The sequence below is a fragment of the Siniperca chuatsi genome, linkage group LG12, assembly GCF_020085105.1.
Source record: "Siniperca chuatsi isolate FFG_IHB_CAS linkage group LG12, ASM2008510v1, whole genome shotgun sequence".
Lineage (NCBI taxonomy): Eukaryota > Metazoa > Chordata > Actinopteri > Centrarchiformes > Sinipercidae > Siniperca > Siniperca chuatsi.
The window spans coordinates 20,871,588-20,888,272 of NC_058053.1; the positions used below are offsets into that span (position 1 = coordinate 20,871,588).

The 16,685-nt window shown below is 38.2% G+C and overlaps 2 protein-coding genes across 2 annotated transcripts; both read left to right on the forward strand.

Annotated features, from left to right (window-relative positions):
- Positions 1–1,111: 1,111 nt before the first annotated feature.
- cfap97d2 (CFAP97 domain containing 2) lies at positions 1,112–3,282 on the forward strand. The gene is made up of 6 exons (XM_044216036.1): positions 1,112–1,261; positions 1,437–1,539; positions 1,758–1,838; positions 2,098–2,216; positions 2,358–2,544; positions 2,727–3,282. The coding sequence occupies exons 1-6, from the start codon at positions 1,215–1,217 to the stop codon at positions 3,051–3,053; spliced, it is 864 nt and encodes a 287-aa protein (XP_044071971.1). The 5' UTR covers positions 1,112–1,214; the 3' UTR covers positions 3,054–3,282.
- Positions 3,283–3,376: 94 nt separating this feature from the next.
- cdc16 (cell division cycle 16 homolog (S. cerevisiae)) lies at positions 3,377–16,129 on the forward strand. Its single transcript, XM_044216032.1, has 18 exons — positions 3,377–3,611; positions 3,796–3,850; positions 4,157–4,254; positions 4,479–4,517; positions 4,649–4,789; positions 5,927–6,086; positions 6,215–6,309; positions 6,794–6,927; positions 8,205–8,284; positions 8,415–8,464; positions 8,553–8,626; positions 8,735–8,860; positions 9,717–9,869; positions 10,513–10,576; positions 10,702–10,763; positions 13,943–14,078; positions 14,611–14,701; positions 15,320–16,129. The coding sequence occupies exons 1-18, from the start codon at positions 3,564–3,566 to the stop codon at positions 15,571–15,573; spliced, it is 1,860 nt and encodes a 619-aa protein (XP_044071967.1). The 5' UTR covers positions 3,377–3,563; the 3' UTR covers positions 15,574–16,129.
- The last annotated feature ends 556 nt before the right edge of the window (positions 16,130–16,685 follow it).

Here is a 16,685-nt window from a genome sequence, read left to right on the forward strand (position 1 = left end):
TGTTTGTGTATTGATAGTTGGCTGCACAGGCAATGCATGTATTACATATTAATATTTATCAGTCCTAAAAAGTACACTGGATCTTGTTGCACTAAACATTAAATTCAGAGTTTATCATGTTGCATGGAAAAGAGTGACATAATGATCTATTATGTTTAATCTATTACAGTTTCCTGAGTGCTTTGGTTGTTCATACTGGCGTGGGATTTTAATATACTAACAGTTGTGATCGCAGTTGCACCAAAAATCGTCATAGCCACCTCTAGTCAGTAGGGGGGAGTGTTGTAATATGGATGTTCATTCATTAAGTCATATCACCTCAATGGGATTCATTCAACAAATCTCTGATGATATGCTGCATTGTGTTGTACTATCCCAAACATATATAGTGTACATTATATGATAACATAATTTAACATGATACCACAGCATAGTATACAGTGCTATGGGATGCATGTATTAAATTTAATTGAATGTAGTTTTATAACTGTAAAGGAACTTAATTTCCCATGTTCTTTTTTTTTTTGTTCATGATTAAGCATTAGTGTACAATGTGGTTTATGACAGCAGATTTTCTGTGGGTGTCTAGTTGTATTAACTGTGTTTGCAATGTGTTGGTTTCAGTTGCTCTGATGTAAGTTTCCAAGTAACTGTTACCAAGGCTGTAATTGTCTGCGGGCAGCAAGAAGGAAAATACAGTAGCCAACATGCTCTTGACCTCATTGATTCAATCCTGTCAAGTTTTTTTCATTAAATGCAATATTTCTACATTTGATTTAATCATTTCACGATCTGTATGTTTAACAGGCCGATTGAACTTAGACTATAAGTCTTATTACTGTTAAAAAATGTGTGCCACTTGATTCATTTTCCTTGCAGGCATAAACAGTTTAAATTAGCATGAACAGGTTTTGAAAACTCAGTTTGTATTTCAGTTCATTTTCAGCTTTGAACTGTGTGAAACGGTGTCTTCACACAGCAGCTCATTTTACAGTCACTCTCTCCTCACTAATTAGCCTATCTCTATGCCTGTATGTGTTTCTCTGTGTGGAACTTGCTAAACAAGCACATCGTTTGAAACCATGTATTCATTCATCTCCGCTTTCTCCAGCTGCTGTCATGGCAACCATGTATGACTGGCAGAAAACAGACTGCAGTCTCTGAGCTCCAGTCAACCTGGAACCTTTAGAGCATGAACACACTCATATGAGCAGATGAAGAGTTGTGATATTGAGACACCAGGGCAGCCACAAACTGTGAGGTGAGTCAGTGAGGCCTGAGGGACTGGGTTAGCTATAGCATACTGTTCACTTTTATGCAATTAATTCTGGACCACAATGTTAATGCAAAATGATACATCATTAAAATGTGTGTGTTTCTTTTTGTGGTGGGGGGCTTGTGGTATTGCAACTTTGTTTAATGTTTTGTCTTGACAGGACCATGATACAGCATTTAGCATATCAACCCTTGCTTCCCACCGGAAACAAATATCTGCAGCAGAAATGGGACAAGGCTTCATATGATTTACACAGGGGAAAGGTTAGGAGAAACAAGTACTTTGGTTTGTAAAGTGACTTAATAACTTGCTATTACTGTTTTGTCCCATATTTTGAATGTTTTGACATTCACCTCAAGCTTTTATTCTAGTCACAAACCAACCAAATTAACCTTTTTTTTTCAACCAGTGTGTGTTGGAATTGGTTTTACCACCATTCAATGCCTTTATACAAAGCTGTATGTGTTTTTTTACTCCCAAGGTGAAGTCCGCTAAATCAACAATAAACACAACTCCACCAAAGACCTATGGTCACCTGACTCTCAAGCTGAAGAAACTACAGGTTGCTGCTTTATCTTTCATGTTTTCAACTCAACTCACATCATGTCCTTAGGGTGGCAGCAGATGTTTAAGTGCTGAAACCATCCAGTGAAGTCTCAAACTATGAGAAATTAACAGCCCAGTAAATAAAAGGATGTTTTAACCTCAATTCCAAATAGAAAATTTGGGAAGATTAGAAAATGTTTATTTTAATTGTCTTAGGAAAACTCGCTGTAGTGTAAATACTGTTTATATTTCTAATCATATGTTATTGCATTAAGCTTGAAGAGGAATGGACAATGAAGATTCAGAGGGAAAACAATATGCTTATAGAAAAAATATCACACATCATGAGGACAACTGGAGGAGTTGACAACAGGAATTATTATGACAGAAAAAGGTTAGTCGAGGTTGTGGCAAAACTATCTGTAAAAGTAGGCCTACATATTTAACATAGGCAACAAGTTGTATTGCCAAGAAATAAGGTGGCCCTTGAAACTAAAAACCCAGTTGTAAAGCCTGTCTTTACTCATCATTATAGCCTTGGCAAGGAGAAGCGACAGCTGGAGTTGCTCCGTATTACCAAGGAGAATCAAATGATCCTGTTCCGTCTGAGCCAGTGCAGGCCTCACTATAATGTGAGGAGCTGGCATGAGGACTGGCTCAAAACTGTCAAGGTGATGGACAGCATTGCACATTACCCACGAGGACAAGCAAATCTGCAAAAGGTTACATTTTTTCTTCTTTTTTAGATAAAGTAACATTACTGCAGTGGTTCATTTATTAAGTACAACATCTGCACTCTAGGTAGGCCTACTGTAATATCATAATCACAATGACCTCCTAAACTGTATCATATGATCTTTATGTTATACCACAATAAAGATTTCATTTTATATGTTAATACCAGGGACAAGAAAAACCCATCAAGAAGGGCAGTGATTGTGATAAAGAACATAAGATCAGCGCTGACCCAACCACACACAACCCTGCAAGCAACAAGGCCAATGGCAAAGCAGAGTCTGAGAGGAAAGAAACCAGCAAGAAAGAAGGTACAGGAACAGAGATAAAGCAGGACAGAGCGACATACCCTGCACCTGAACCAGATACAGCTGAGAATGCTGGTTCTTCTGACACCATTCAAATTACAGCAGATAAACCTAACACTGCTGAAACATTTTCTTCTCCTGATGGATCAGAAGTGTCCAACACTCACACACCTAAAACACTTGAGTAGTAGACAGCAAGTCTTGCGGAGGGATAAAATGCATTGTTCTATTGATTTTTGGTACTGGGTTAGTCTAAAACAGAGCAGTAGCAGTACTTTGTATAGGCTGTATAGGCTACTGAGATAAATATAAGAACACCTCTGTGGATGATGTAATATACACAAACAGAACGATAACGTCTGTAATTTGTTTCTTTGATGACAACAAATAAAATAATAAATAAATGAATCAAATGTATATGTATTGTTTTTATATTTATACAAATGTTTTAAAGCTAGACAAATAACGAAAGTGAAAAAGACAAAGCGTTAAAGTGGAACTGTCTATCCAGTACGAGTTTCCTTACGGCACAACTCAGCAGAGCACTCGTTGCAGAAAGAAGCCGCGGATTTGATTTTACGCAGCTAGCAAGCTAACGCGTACTGTTTTGTCCACAGTTTGATACACTGTTTTGTCTGTCTCTAAGAATGACACACTTTTAAAAGTCAGAGCGATAATTCTAAAAAAATAAAATCAAAATGAATCTCGACAGACTTCGAAAGCGAGTACGGCAGTACATTGACCAGGTAAGAATTATGAGTTTCTGTGTTGCTAGCTAATGCTAGCTTGAAAGCCAACCTGGCGTCAGTGGCAACAAACCTTCATAGTTTGCCTGCCTGGCTAACTTAAAGCTATCACCCAGCCAGCCAGCCACAACAAAAAAAATATACATTTAAGTGACTCTTACCCTGTCTTTGTGTTTGCTTACAGCAACAGTATCAAAGTGCTCTGTTTTGGGCCGACAAGATAGCATCCCTTTCTCACGGTGAGTGAGTGCCGTTAGTGCTGTTTATGAGCCAGCATGATAGCGTACTTAACATACCAATCTGTCACCTAAAGTTGCAAAGCTAATGTTTATAGGACTGATGTTTTATTGGGAGAGTATTCGTGTTTTGTTCCTGTTCTGTTTGTCATTGTTACGTACCATACCACAGCAGAAAAGAAACTTTTTATTAGTGGGGATGGCGGATAGCACAGTAGCTTGCAAACAGCTGCAATGATGTTGTGTAGCCTGTCAGTGATGATTCTAACGTCAGAAATTGATGATCCTACCTCTTTGTTTGGCATGCAGAGGATCCCCAGGATATCTACTGGTTAGCTCAGTGCCTTTACTTGACCTCACAGTACCACAGAGCCTCCCATGCCCTCCGTTCACGAAAACTTGACAAGGTAATTGCAGGTTATGTGTGAGTTGTAGATATATGCTGGGAAGTGAGTGATAAGGTTTATAAGGATGTTGACACAAATCAATATGTGAAGGATTTGTGTGAGTGATGTGTGTAATGATTTGCTGTGTTTAAATCAATATGAAACCAGTCACAACAATATCAGTAGCATAATCTCTGACTATGTCAGTCCCCAGTCTGAAACAACACTTGTCTTCTCGCACACAGTTGTACGGAGCTTGTCAGTATCTTGCTGCTAGGTGCCATGTAAGTAACTGGAAAATACATACTGTATCAGTTCTAAACCTTCTTCTACATGTTTATAAATTGCAGAATATAATGCCAGATATCGTTCATGCTTTAGATTTGCAGTATTTGTGTCTGACTGTTTTGTCTAGTATGCTGCCAAAGAGTTCCAGCAGGCCTTGGATATCCTGGACGCAGAGGAGCCAGCTAGTAAGAAGCTGCTGGACAGGAGTGGGAAAGAGGACAACGGGACACCAGAGTCACCCAAGGATTGGGGCATGTCCCCTGCCTCTGTAAGTCTGGGCTGCCACTGAAATAGTAGAATATTTTGAATACAGTCCATGATTTGGTACTAATTAGATTACAGTTTTTGGACTTATCTAATTTGTTGGTGTTGCATGATCTAATCTTATTGCTCAGCATTGTTCTGTAATGTTGCTTTGGACAGAACATGGTCTGCCCAAAACCATCCACATCACCACTCGTCTTTTATTCTGGTTCTTTTTCTGTTTGGTTTTTTCTGAATGCTGTTACTGCAAATCAACAAAAATATACAATCAATAAAAGATGATTAGTGATGTGGATAGTTACCTCAAATATGTAGCTGTACTGTGTCAGTGTATTAGTGTCCTGACTTTTGTGCAGTTCCAGTTCCCACAAACACTCTGACCACCACCAGTTTTATTTACCTTGTTTGCAGAAATTATATACATTCACAATTCAATTTTTACCCTTAATTTGTATTACATTTTGGTAATGCAGTGCCACATATGCAGTCCCTATAAATCCTTTATTTTCACAGTTTTAGAAACCAACATTTGCAATGTTTCTTTTTCTTTAGTCTAAAAAAATGGTCTACACAATAGGTACGCTCGTACATCACTACTGATTGGCATAGAGTGTTTAAGTCCTGCTCACTGCAAAAACATAAATGGACATTAATGCTAGCAAGGTAGCAATTTAAAAACAATCAGCTTTTTCACAGAGGAAAACCTTTTGAAAAACTGCATCTTATGAACTAACAATTAGATATCCGTTTACTCCCAATAGTCACTTAATGAGATAATTGTTTTTATTTCAACATCATATTTATTAATGATGTTAAAATATTCCACAACATATATGATAATCTACACTGACTTATATGTTGTGGAGTGCACCTGCTCATAATTTCCCTACACTGCTGCTAGGACAGCATAATAGATTGTATTCAGTGGTTGAAAGCTATTAAGTCTTGCTCTAGACGATAAGGAGTAATAACCAGGATGTCAGGATACAAGAATTGCTTCAAATTACTGCCAAGGTCCAGTTTTGTTAATGTTGTGGAAGGAGCTTTAACCCTATATGAAGTTATGAGTAATATTATGGACTAGAGACTCTGACCTCTGCCCTCTTTCTACTTTCCCTATTCCCCCTCTGAAATATTTCAGGTCAACAGCTCCATCTGCCTCCTGCGGGGTAAGATCTATGATGCCATGGACAACAGACCACTGGCTACCTCCAGCTACAAAGAGGCCTTGAAACTGGATGTCTACTGCTTTGAAGCCTTTGACCTTTTAACGTCCCACCACATGTTGACTGCGCAGGAAGGTGAGGCTGATCTGTGGCGATGATGTGCACTGATCTTTTCATTTTCTTCCAATATGTGTCATTTATTATCATTCCAATAACCTGTAAAATGGCAGTATATGTGAAACGTGTTGTTCATTTTTCAATAGAGAAAGACTTTCTTGATTCACTTCCTCTGAGTCAACAGTGCACTGAGGAAGAGGAGGAGCTTTTACACTTCCTATTTGAGAATAAGTTAAAGAAGGTAGGGGGGCTCTGCATTTAGTTTTGAAAATTATTTTATATAATTTTTTCTCATTAATTTATTAATTAAAGGATAAGGCAGATGATATTCTATATTTTTCTTATTGTCAACTAATCCCATGAAAAGACCAAAACCAACAATGAATTGATCTGACTAACAAGTATTGTCTCCCTGAGACACCGTCCTGCCTTATCCTTTAATTTGAGCTCTTAGAGAGCTAACAACCAAATGGTGCTCCCCAGTGTTGCCATGCTTCAGGGTTAATTTGTATACAGTTAATATTAATTGAAATACAAATGCCTATTATGGATATTCTGGCCTGATTTTGTCCTAACCCCTCTTCATCTGTCTCCTTTCTCTGCCTTTTTCATGACTTGCTTTATCTTCTTTCCCACCTACTCACATTTAAACCCTGCACCCACCTTCCACACACATGCATAAACACATACACACTCTCTCCTTCTTCTTCTCCTTCCCACTGCAGTATAACAAGCCCAGTGATTTGGTGGTGCCAGAGATGGTCAATGGTCTTCAGGACAACTTGGATGTAGTGGTGTCTCTTGCTGAGAGGCATTATTATAACTGTGATTTCAAGATGTGCTACAAACTCACATCAATGTAGGTGCCTTCAGGTTTCCTCTTAGTTTGTTGTTAATTTTTGTGTGTTGAATTGGTCAAATTGTTCTGCAAATAATGTAGAGCTTCGTAAGGAGCCTCTCTAAAAATGTGTGGCCTGTATACATCATACAAACATCATAAACTGTAACACAGTGTGTAGCTTGCTTTACTGAACAGCTTTGCCTAAAAATTCACACCTCAACCAGTTAAAGTGATTTGGTCTAATACACATATGAGTCATTGTAGTGTAACAGTCAAACCAAAAAAGCTAATAAATAATTGATTGATTTAATAAAAGGCAGCAGCAAACAGAAATGTCTTCAAGCTTGATTTAAAAGAAAGTTGCAGCAGACCTGCAGTTTTCTGGGAGTTTGTTCCAGATATGTGGTGCATAAAAACTGAACACTTCTCCATGTTTAGTTTTGACACTGGGGACAGAAAGCAGACCTGTCCCAGACGACATAAGAGGTCTGGAGATCAGAAATGTATTATGGCCCTAAACCATTCTGTGCTTTATAAACCAACAGCAGTATTTTAAAATCAATTATGTGGCAAACAGCAAGCCAGTGTAAAGACCTCAGAATTGGAATGATGTAATCCACTTTTTTGGTCTTAGTGAGGACTTGAGCAGCAGCATTCTGAATCAGCTGCAGCTGTCTGATCGATTTTCTTAGGGAGACCTGTAAAGACACTGTTACAGTAGTTGCATCTACTGAAGGTAGTGACATGTTTTTCCAAATCCTACTGAGACATAAATCCTTTAATTCTTGATATATTATTCAGGTGATAGTAGGCTGACTTTGTGATTTATCTTAATGTGGCTATTGAAATTCAGGTCTGAGTCCATGACTACACCAAGATTTCTGGCTTGGTTTGTGGTTTTTAATATTACTGTTTAATAAGTTTAATTGATAAATCATAGTTCATACTAGCAAATGGAGAATTTATATTTTATTACTATTGACTGACTGGAAGATAATGAAGATATCTCACTTATCCTACTTGGTTCGTAGTTGATTTTCTCAGTTGTCATTTTGTATTTACACTGAATTGGATATGATGTGAAGAGATCTTGCTAGGTAGCTTTGCCAATATAAAATATATGTTTTATATAAATATGCATACATTTGAGGCTATGGATATTTAAAAATACATTTAAAAAAGCTGAACTAGGCAAATGATTTGGATTTCACACTATGAAAAAGTTAAGTTACTACAGTAGAATGTCAGTAAAAAAATACAGGACCTTTCATTGCAGCTCTGTTTTTGTATTTCAGGGTGATGGTCAAAGACCCCTTCCATGCCAACTGTTTACCAGTCCATATAGGAACTCTGGTGGAGCTTGGAAAAGCAAATGGTAAAATATTTATCAACCATTGATTCACGCATAAAGATTAAGTTTGATTGCTTTGCCTACCCATCAGTATAATGGTTAATTGGTAAATATTGCACAGTTTCAAGCTTTTTTTGTTTGTTTTCCCTTGCAGAGTTGTTTTACCTCTCACACAAACTTGTAGACTTGTATCCCAACAACCCAGTAAGTGTTGCAACTATATCACTATATATCTGTTTCCCCGTTTACATCATTTCCAGTATTTGATAACAAAATGAAAACTTTTTATCAGGTATCCTGGTTTGCTGTTGGGTGCTACTATCTCATGGTTGGCCATAAAAATGAACATGCTCGGCGATACCTTAGGTATGTATTTGCACACTCAAAAGGAAGTACATCGTGTTTGAGGCCACATTGCAGACTGTTTATATATAGGTTCAGTTATACATAATGGGTATTGTATGTCTCCTGTAGCAAAGCCACCACGCTGGAGCGGACATATGGTCCTGCATGGATTGCCTATGGCCATTCATTTGCAGTGGAGAGTGAGCATGACCAAGCCATGGCTGCCTACTTCACTGCTGCCCAGCTGATGAAAGGGTAGGTACATGATTGACACGTCCTCGAGTTCGTGCTCCAGGACGTATATGCTTTTATAAATGGGTGTCTTTTTAGCTGTACTAGGTAAGGGTTTATGTGAAAAACATACCTGTCTTGTCAGCCTATATTACAGAATGGAGCTTCAATAGAGAAAAGCATGTCTTTAAGTTAAGTCTTTTGAAAAGTTAGCTTTGAGCACTGCAGCTGAGTTGCTTGATTCAGTGTTGGAGAGCAGGCACAGACTATCAGTCAATAAAACCCCACATTGCCACTATTGTTAGTGCTTTTACAGGTTAATTTTTTAGCTGTGTTTGTCACATTAAATGTCTGCAGGCAGGCGTATAGAGGGATTTATTTTTTATGATTTTAAAAGTCCTATCAGCCAAAAAAAAATGTCCACCAGTTGTAGATGTAGCCTTTTGCTCAGCCTAATGCTCAGACAATAGTTGGACTGCTAGTAGTATATGGCTAAAACCAAATGTTGCTCCTTCTATGTTATGTTTGTCTTTTTTGATGACACTTGTGACATCTTCATTTTTCACACTAGTGTTTTCAAGCAACAACTTGAAAACATGCAGACCTGCAAAAAGAAAGCAGGCTTAGGTATCGGCCTTTTTGACTGCAGGAATCTTTGTAGAGATTTTCTAGGAACTTGGGAAACTAAACTAAAAAAGCAACGTAATTGTTTAGATTATAGTTATTAATGGCTGTTAAGCATAAAATACAGTATTTAAACATAATTTCAGTTTTTTAAGTTCAACATTACTTCTTAAGGCTTCTAAACTCAGATTTTATTAAAACATAAGATGGGGATACATTTGGTTTTGTTTGATGTCTCCTGCACTCTCTCATCCAGGTGTCACTTACCCATGCTCTACATCGGCCTGGAGTACGGTCTGACTAACAACTCCAAGCTGGCGGAACGTTTCTTCAGCCAGGCTCTTAGTATCGCTCCAGAGGACCCATTTGTCATACACGAGGTGGCGGTGGTTGCCTTTCAAAATGGAGAGTGAGTCATGCAGCCACAAACACACACAATAACACTTAGGCCTCGAGTTTTATAAAGGTAGCATAAATATTATTGGCTGGACAAATGGATGTTGGCACACAGCGCTGGTATTTGTAATGTCCCAACCATATAAGCGAATGTCAGACACTCAAATGAAATCACTGAATGACCAATAACTTGCTTGACAAAGCTTTTAAAAGCTATTTTGGGTTCAATTGTTTCTGTTAGTGCAGCCCTGTCTGCTGCTGTTCATTTTTGTCATTTACATGACTTTGAGCATCAGCTAATACTCACACATTGATGTAACTACCAGTGATGAAATTGGACCATCTTATGGGAAATAACTCAGATTACAATAATGCATATTTTATCAGATAACCCCAGTCGTATCTAGCCATGCAGATAGTTTTAGCTTGATTAGTGCAGGTTTTGACATATGTGCATACACAGTAGTTGTGAACTGTTTTCATTGGAACTAATTTGTCCATGCTGTGAACGCCAAAAACAAAATTTCATTCACCTATATTATATTGGGGTGGCAGCAAAATTCTCAAAGATTTATCTTATATTATATTTATATCTGGTTTATTTTATTGAAAATTCAGATGAGCTATAAGAATGTTTTTCACATCTGCTGTTTTAGCTGGAAGACAGCAGAGCGGTTGTTTCTTGATGCAATGGAGAAGATCAAAGCCATAGGGAATGAGGTAACTTCTAATTTATTTAATTGATAAAGAATAAATGTGTGAATGATGAACATCTTCAAAACATGACCAAGTCTCTGTAAGAGTTACTTATAGTATGCTTTTTGCTATTTTTCTTTAATTTTAAGGTCACTGTGGATAAATGGGAGCCTTTGTTAAACAACTTGGGTCATGTGTGTCGGAAATTGAAGTAAGTATGGAGCCAATTTTAGTATGCAGTTTTCTATTTGAATGGATGGTAGGAATTGCACTTGCAGCTCTGCCTTTTTTAAATGGCATTGTGAATCCATGGCCTTGTTTGAGTTGGCACATATAGTACTAGTATGGGAGGCTAAATTTATCTTCAGTGGATGATGAAAGGAGATTGGTTGGAGTGCACTCTCCTCTAATTTGTTCTTTCCCCTCCTTATCTTTTTTTTTTTCACCTGCCTGCTACAAAATATTTTCAGATGCGCTCACTTGTTCTGTTCCAATCATTCGGCACAGGTAGGGTCCTCATTGAGAATTCATGAAAAGACCTTTTAATGAATTATGCAGAGCCACCACTCAATAGATATAAGGGGCTTGCAGAATGTGTGCCACACAAATGGTTGTTTTGAAAGGTGCAGATCGTTTTTATGTAGAAAAAGGGTTGCATACATACAAAGTGAATGCCTCACGTAGATTGTTGGTGCGTCATCGATACATCCATGGTCTTTTTAATTTTCCATTCTTCATTTTTAAACGAATGAAAACACAGCTGCACATGTGCCGATATCAAAAATTTGTAGTGCAGTTATCTTGGCAAAGATTACCTTGGAATTACCAAAATAAGATGAATGTCATCACACAGCACTGACACATACTTCGGTCACTTAAAGGGGCAATATGTAGGATTTGACCAGAATTTTTTTAAAAACATAAAAAAAATGAACTAACCTTATCATCAGAACGTGAAGAAGTAACAGTTATGACGTCATGTCAAAGAAATCTATGTATTGCGTTGCAGAGATATCTACCGTAATTAGAATGCTAACTGCTAGCCACGGCCTGTCCTGTGTTGTAATACCACCAATTTGATAGTATAGCTCAGGTAGTTCCAGCTGGGAGATGTGTGCTAGCGGCGAGTTCGCTAAGTTACACAAGCTCTCTTAGCTTTATTTAGACTAATAAATAAACAAAATAAACTCACAAAATGTCAAGAAAGGAAATATTCTTACACCTATTTTCCTGATCAAACAGAAAAATCGCTAGAGGTCCTCTATAGGTTGAGCAGTTTGTTGGAAACTGGACTCTCATTGCCAGTGAGAACTTTGATGAATACATGCTGGCAATCGGTGTGGGGCTCGCCACTCGGCAAATGGGCAACATGGCAAAGCCTAACCTGGTGATCAGCGTGGATGATGCTGGGGTTTCATTGAAGTCTGAGAGCACTTTCAAGACCACAGATATCAAGCTCAAACTGAGCGAAGAATTCGAGGAGACAACTGCAGACGACCGAAAGACCAAGACTCATCATCACTGTTGAGAATTAGAGTAGCTAAGTTAACTGCACGGTTAACTGTGCTTACTAGCTAACACTAGCTAACGGCAGTAGTCTCAATTCTTACATATTGCCCCTTTTAATAAACATTACTATACAATGTTTGGTGACAAAGATGTATTACTACATTGTGTTGCTACCTTTGGCTGCAACTTTTAAACCGATTCTAACAGTTCTCTGCATATTTTTCAAAATTAATATAACTGAAATATTTAAATACTTTGAACATAATCCTCTTGGGAGATTGTCTTTTTACACCTCCAAGCCGGCGATAGCCGTGGCCAGAGGCATTATGTTTTCAGGTTGTCCGTCCGTCCCGTTCTCATGATCTTAGGAACACCTTGAATTTTGCACAAACGTCCACTTGGACTCAAGGATGAACTGACGAAAGCTGCCACCATATATGTCACCTACCTCCAGATCAGCCAATAGCAAAATTCAATTGCAATAGCTGGGTTTCAACCTATAGAGGGCAGTTGCTATGTATATTTACAACAAAATATGTAGAATTCAAATACTTTGCACTAAAATGTCAAGATTTGGACCTGAATCCATCAACAACACTGCTAAATACCCATATACATTTGTTTCAGCTGAAAAATTGTGGTTTGGACATTTAGTTACTCCTTTTAATTTAAGAATGAATTGGGCGATTCCAGATTTTTCACATGTTGACTGGGATGACACAATGAGTAAACAACAACTAGCACAGTACGGCTTTCCTCCATCTCTTCCATTCTGCCATTCACTTCCTGCCTCATTCTGAATTTCGAGCGTCATTGGAATCACATGACTGCAAACAGCGTTTTGGAGCACACCTAGCTAATCGTGATCCTGTGAGTGAGTGAGTTTCACCTGCAGTTCATAGAGAGACTTTGCATCTAAAAATCCCAGAAGAAAACAAAAGCACCACATTTTGTGTAGCTATACTCTATAAGAATCCATCTTACATGGATGCCTGTTTAGGCAACAGGACTTAATATATCATCAATATAGTGATGACTTCCATTTAGCCATAAAATACACTTATACCTTTTGATTCAATTCCTTCCAAGTATTCACTACATATATTGTATGAGTCTGGACAGACATGGATGAAAACTGCAACTTGACTGGTTGGCAGAGGCATACAACCGTGGGGCAATAATTCTAGATTTTGCATTAACATTTTAAATTTTTTAGTCACGACACCATCATGAAATTGGCTTGTACCTCGCTCTTAAACTCACTCAGTCACTATCAGAAGACAGGTGTCCACAAGGAAGACCTGTTTGGTCATTGTCAGACTAGATCTACACCTTCGTCAAAGGAATGGCAGCAGCAATTAGCTGATGTAGACAAATCGATATTACCACTTACAGGCAGTTAGTGTTCCAGTACCGTGGAGTGACACATGTTGAGCAGGAAATATGCTGTATTTAGCAAAACGTTTACGTTTTGCAGGTTTGAAATTTTAAATGGTAAAATTCATATACACAGCAGCTATCAAAATAAAATAAAAAACTGCCCTGTTAGCACTCACTTCCTACAAAAAGCACATCTTTCAAAATTGCCAATGCTATTATTGCACTGCAGGCCTGAAGCTGCTAGCGCTCTGCAAATGGATGATATTGGCTAAGCCTGGCTTTGGGTGCTCTGAATCAATGACTATGGCTTTGTTTATCAAGATATATCAGCTGTATTTGTTGTCATTCCTTCACTAAACACTAACTAATTTAGTTTAAATCTTCAATATTCAAATGTACCGTTTGATATCATGTATTTTGTCACATTTTTGCAAACATCATTATGAAATTTGTTGAATCCATTGATATCGACTTTGTATATTGCGGTGTTTGTTTCTGTAGAAAGTACGACCAGGCTCTGGAGTACCACCGTCAGGCACTTGTGTTAATCCCTCAGCACGCCTCCACCTACGCTGCCATAGGATACGTGCACAGCCTCATGGGCGACTTTGAGAGTGCTATCGACTACTTTCATACGGTATAGTGTCTTCTTCAGTCTGTGCGTATGTGTTTTGTTTCTCGCTTAAAAAGCCTTGAGTAATTAGAATTTAGCAAGAACTGTACAAAGGAGGATGGATGGCTTCATGAGTTGAAGAAAGACTAGGGGTTACCATGGAAATCAGAACTTTTAAAGGAGAACAGAGTAGAGTGTCCTTGAGGGTCGATTTGTTGTACAGCTAGCTGTTATTTTAAAAAAAAACATAAGCTATAAGACAGATAAATACTATTTAAGTGCATGGAAACACCACCAGCTGTACAAAGTTGAAAGACTAAATAGAAAAAGATATTGTATAGCAAAATAACATTTTTGTGACACATTCCAAAATACACTGATGTTTTTGTGGTATGGGACTTTGTTTTCTGTTTTCAGTAGTGAGAATAAACACATAAGGGATCACATTAAAGAATGAAGCATTACCTGTGATTGGTTGACTGGTTTCTTTTCTTTATGTCAACAAAAATGTTTTTGTAAGAAATGCTTGAAGTTGGTTTGGTTTCTGTCTGTGCAGGCACTCGGACTGAAGAGGGACGACACTTTCTCTGTGACGATGCTTGGCCACTGTATTGAGATGTACATTGGTGACACAGATGCCTATATAGGTAGGATACAGCTATACTGCAGTTTCAGAAGAGTTGTTTATTATCGTTGATCATAAATTATTCTGGAAAAAGTTTTTATTTTTCAGCATTTTATCCCAAGGCTGGCTTGAAAAGTTTGATTATTTGATTGTTACAAAGTCAAATCTCAACATCAGATTTCAGCTGTAGTGGTATTACTAATACTTTTTGTTCTTGTCTAATTTCCTCTTAAACTTTTTACTGACAGCAGTAGAATGAGTTTTTATTGGAACTACTTCTTACTGAGGAATAAGTCCTATGACAATTCTTGATAGCGTGTTACTGGGAGTAACTGTGACATTGCCTTTGGGAAGAGATGTTGTTTTTTCATTGTTGTGAGTACCACAAACAAGCTTTTGGAGTGGCAATAGAAATCTCAGTGGCAGATATCTCAAAATCTTAGCAGACCAAAACTATCTGCAGGGCTAGATACCACAACAGGCAAATGAGAACTTTTTAAAATTTGGGTCAGTCAAAATGTTCCTTTCATGGCGAATATCTGTATATAATATAACAGAAATATCTGTTCTGAGAAACCAGCGAATATTTGAAGCCTGTGAAATTACAGAAAATCATGTATCGTCCTTTCTTTCCACTAAGGCACAGACATCAATGACAAGGTGCGGGGCAGCTTGAACACTCCAGCGCTGATGAAGATGCTGAACACATCAGAGCCTGGTGACCTTCTCGCCACGCCAAGATTGGAAGACACCAGCATCACGTCCTTGGAAACCCCACTGTCAAATCAGGACAAGATGATGCTGGAGACGCCTCTGCGACTCTCTTTAACCCTGGAGTGCGATATGTATGAGAGTGATGTGATGTTAGACACCCTGTCAGATACCAGCACGTGATCTCATCCTGTCAGGAGGTGGAACTGTCGTAGCAACAGGTTGTCATAGGTACACATATCCAAACCCAAGGACAGCTATCAAACCAAAACTTTGGCACCTGTCCTCCACCAAAGGTTTCCTGTGGATTCCCCCTCTTGTGCATTATATATGGTTGTTTTTGAAAGTGACAAAACATAGAACATGCCATTGTGAACATGGGTGAATTTGTATAAAGCACCTGCTGTTCATCATATTAATTTTCCAAGAATGCACTTTATAAGGGGAATTAACATGTGCCTTGGTTAGGGGGCTGAGTACTTGGTTAAGCACTGGACCTTGGGTTAAGCCTGAAGACACTGGGAACATGTGGTCCTCTGACACTTGATTGAACAGAGCAAACACAGCCGCACACCTCACATCACAAGACTAGTCACTTATTACTGCCTATGGCAGGACTCTCCGTGTTGCTTAACCTGTGGATTTACACCTTGAATAAAGAGCCAGCTAAATACAAGCAGTTTTGGTGCAAACAATTCTTGGTAATTCCTACAATAAACCAGGCTTTTATCTTAAAAGATTTTAGCATATCTGTGTTTTCTGTTAATCTAATATAAAGTGGTTGTTTTGTAAAACCCACAGAACACGTTGTTATGGCGATAGGGCTGGGCATTTTTTTATATTATCCTTTATTTTCTACTTACTGTCATATCGACAGAATTAGTGACAAAATCCTCAATGAGATACTTTAGATTATACAGCGTGAAAAATAACTATTGAACACGTCACATGCAAAGAAATCAAATCATAGATGTCCAAAAAGGCATGGAAAGCCAAGACAATCAGTAATTAGAAAGCAATCCTGCCCCTTGTCAGTGCAAATTAATATCGGCTGGTTCAGTTCCAACTGATGGCCTATAAAAAGGTGTCTCATTACCAAGGTGTCACAGAAGAAACATCTCATGGGTAAAAGCAAAGAGCGCTCTCAAGACCTTTGCAACCCTATGTTGCAAAACATACTGATGGCATTGGTTACGGAAGGATTTCAAAACTTCTGAATGTTCCAGTGAGCACTGTTGGGGCCATAATCCGGAAGTGGAAAGAACATCATTTAACCATAAACCGGCCACGGTTTA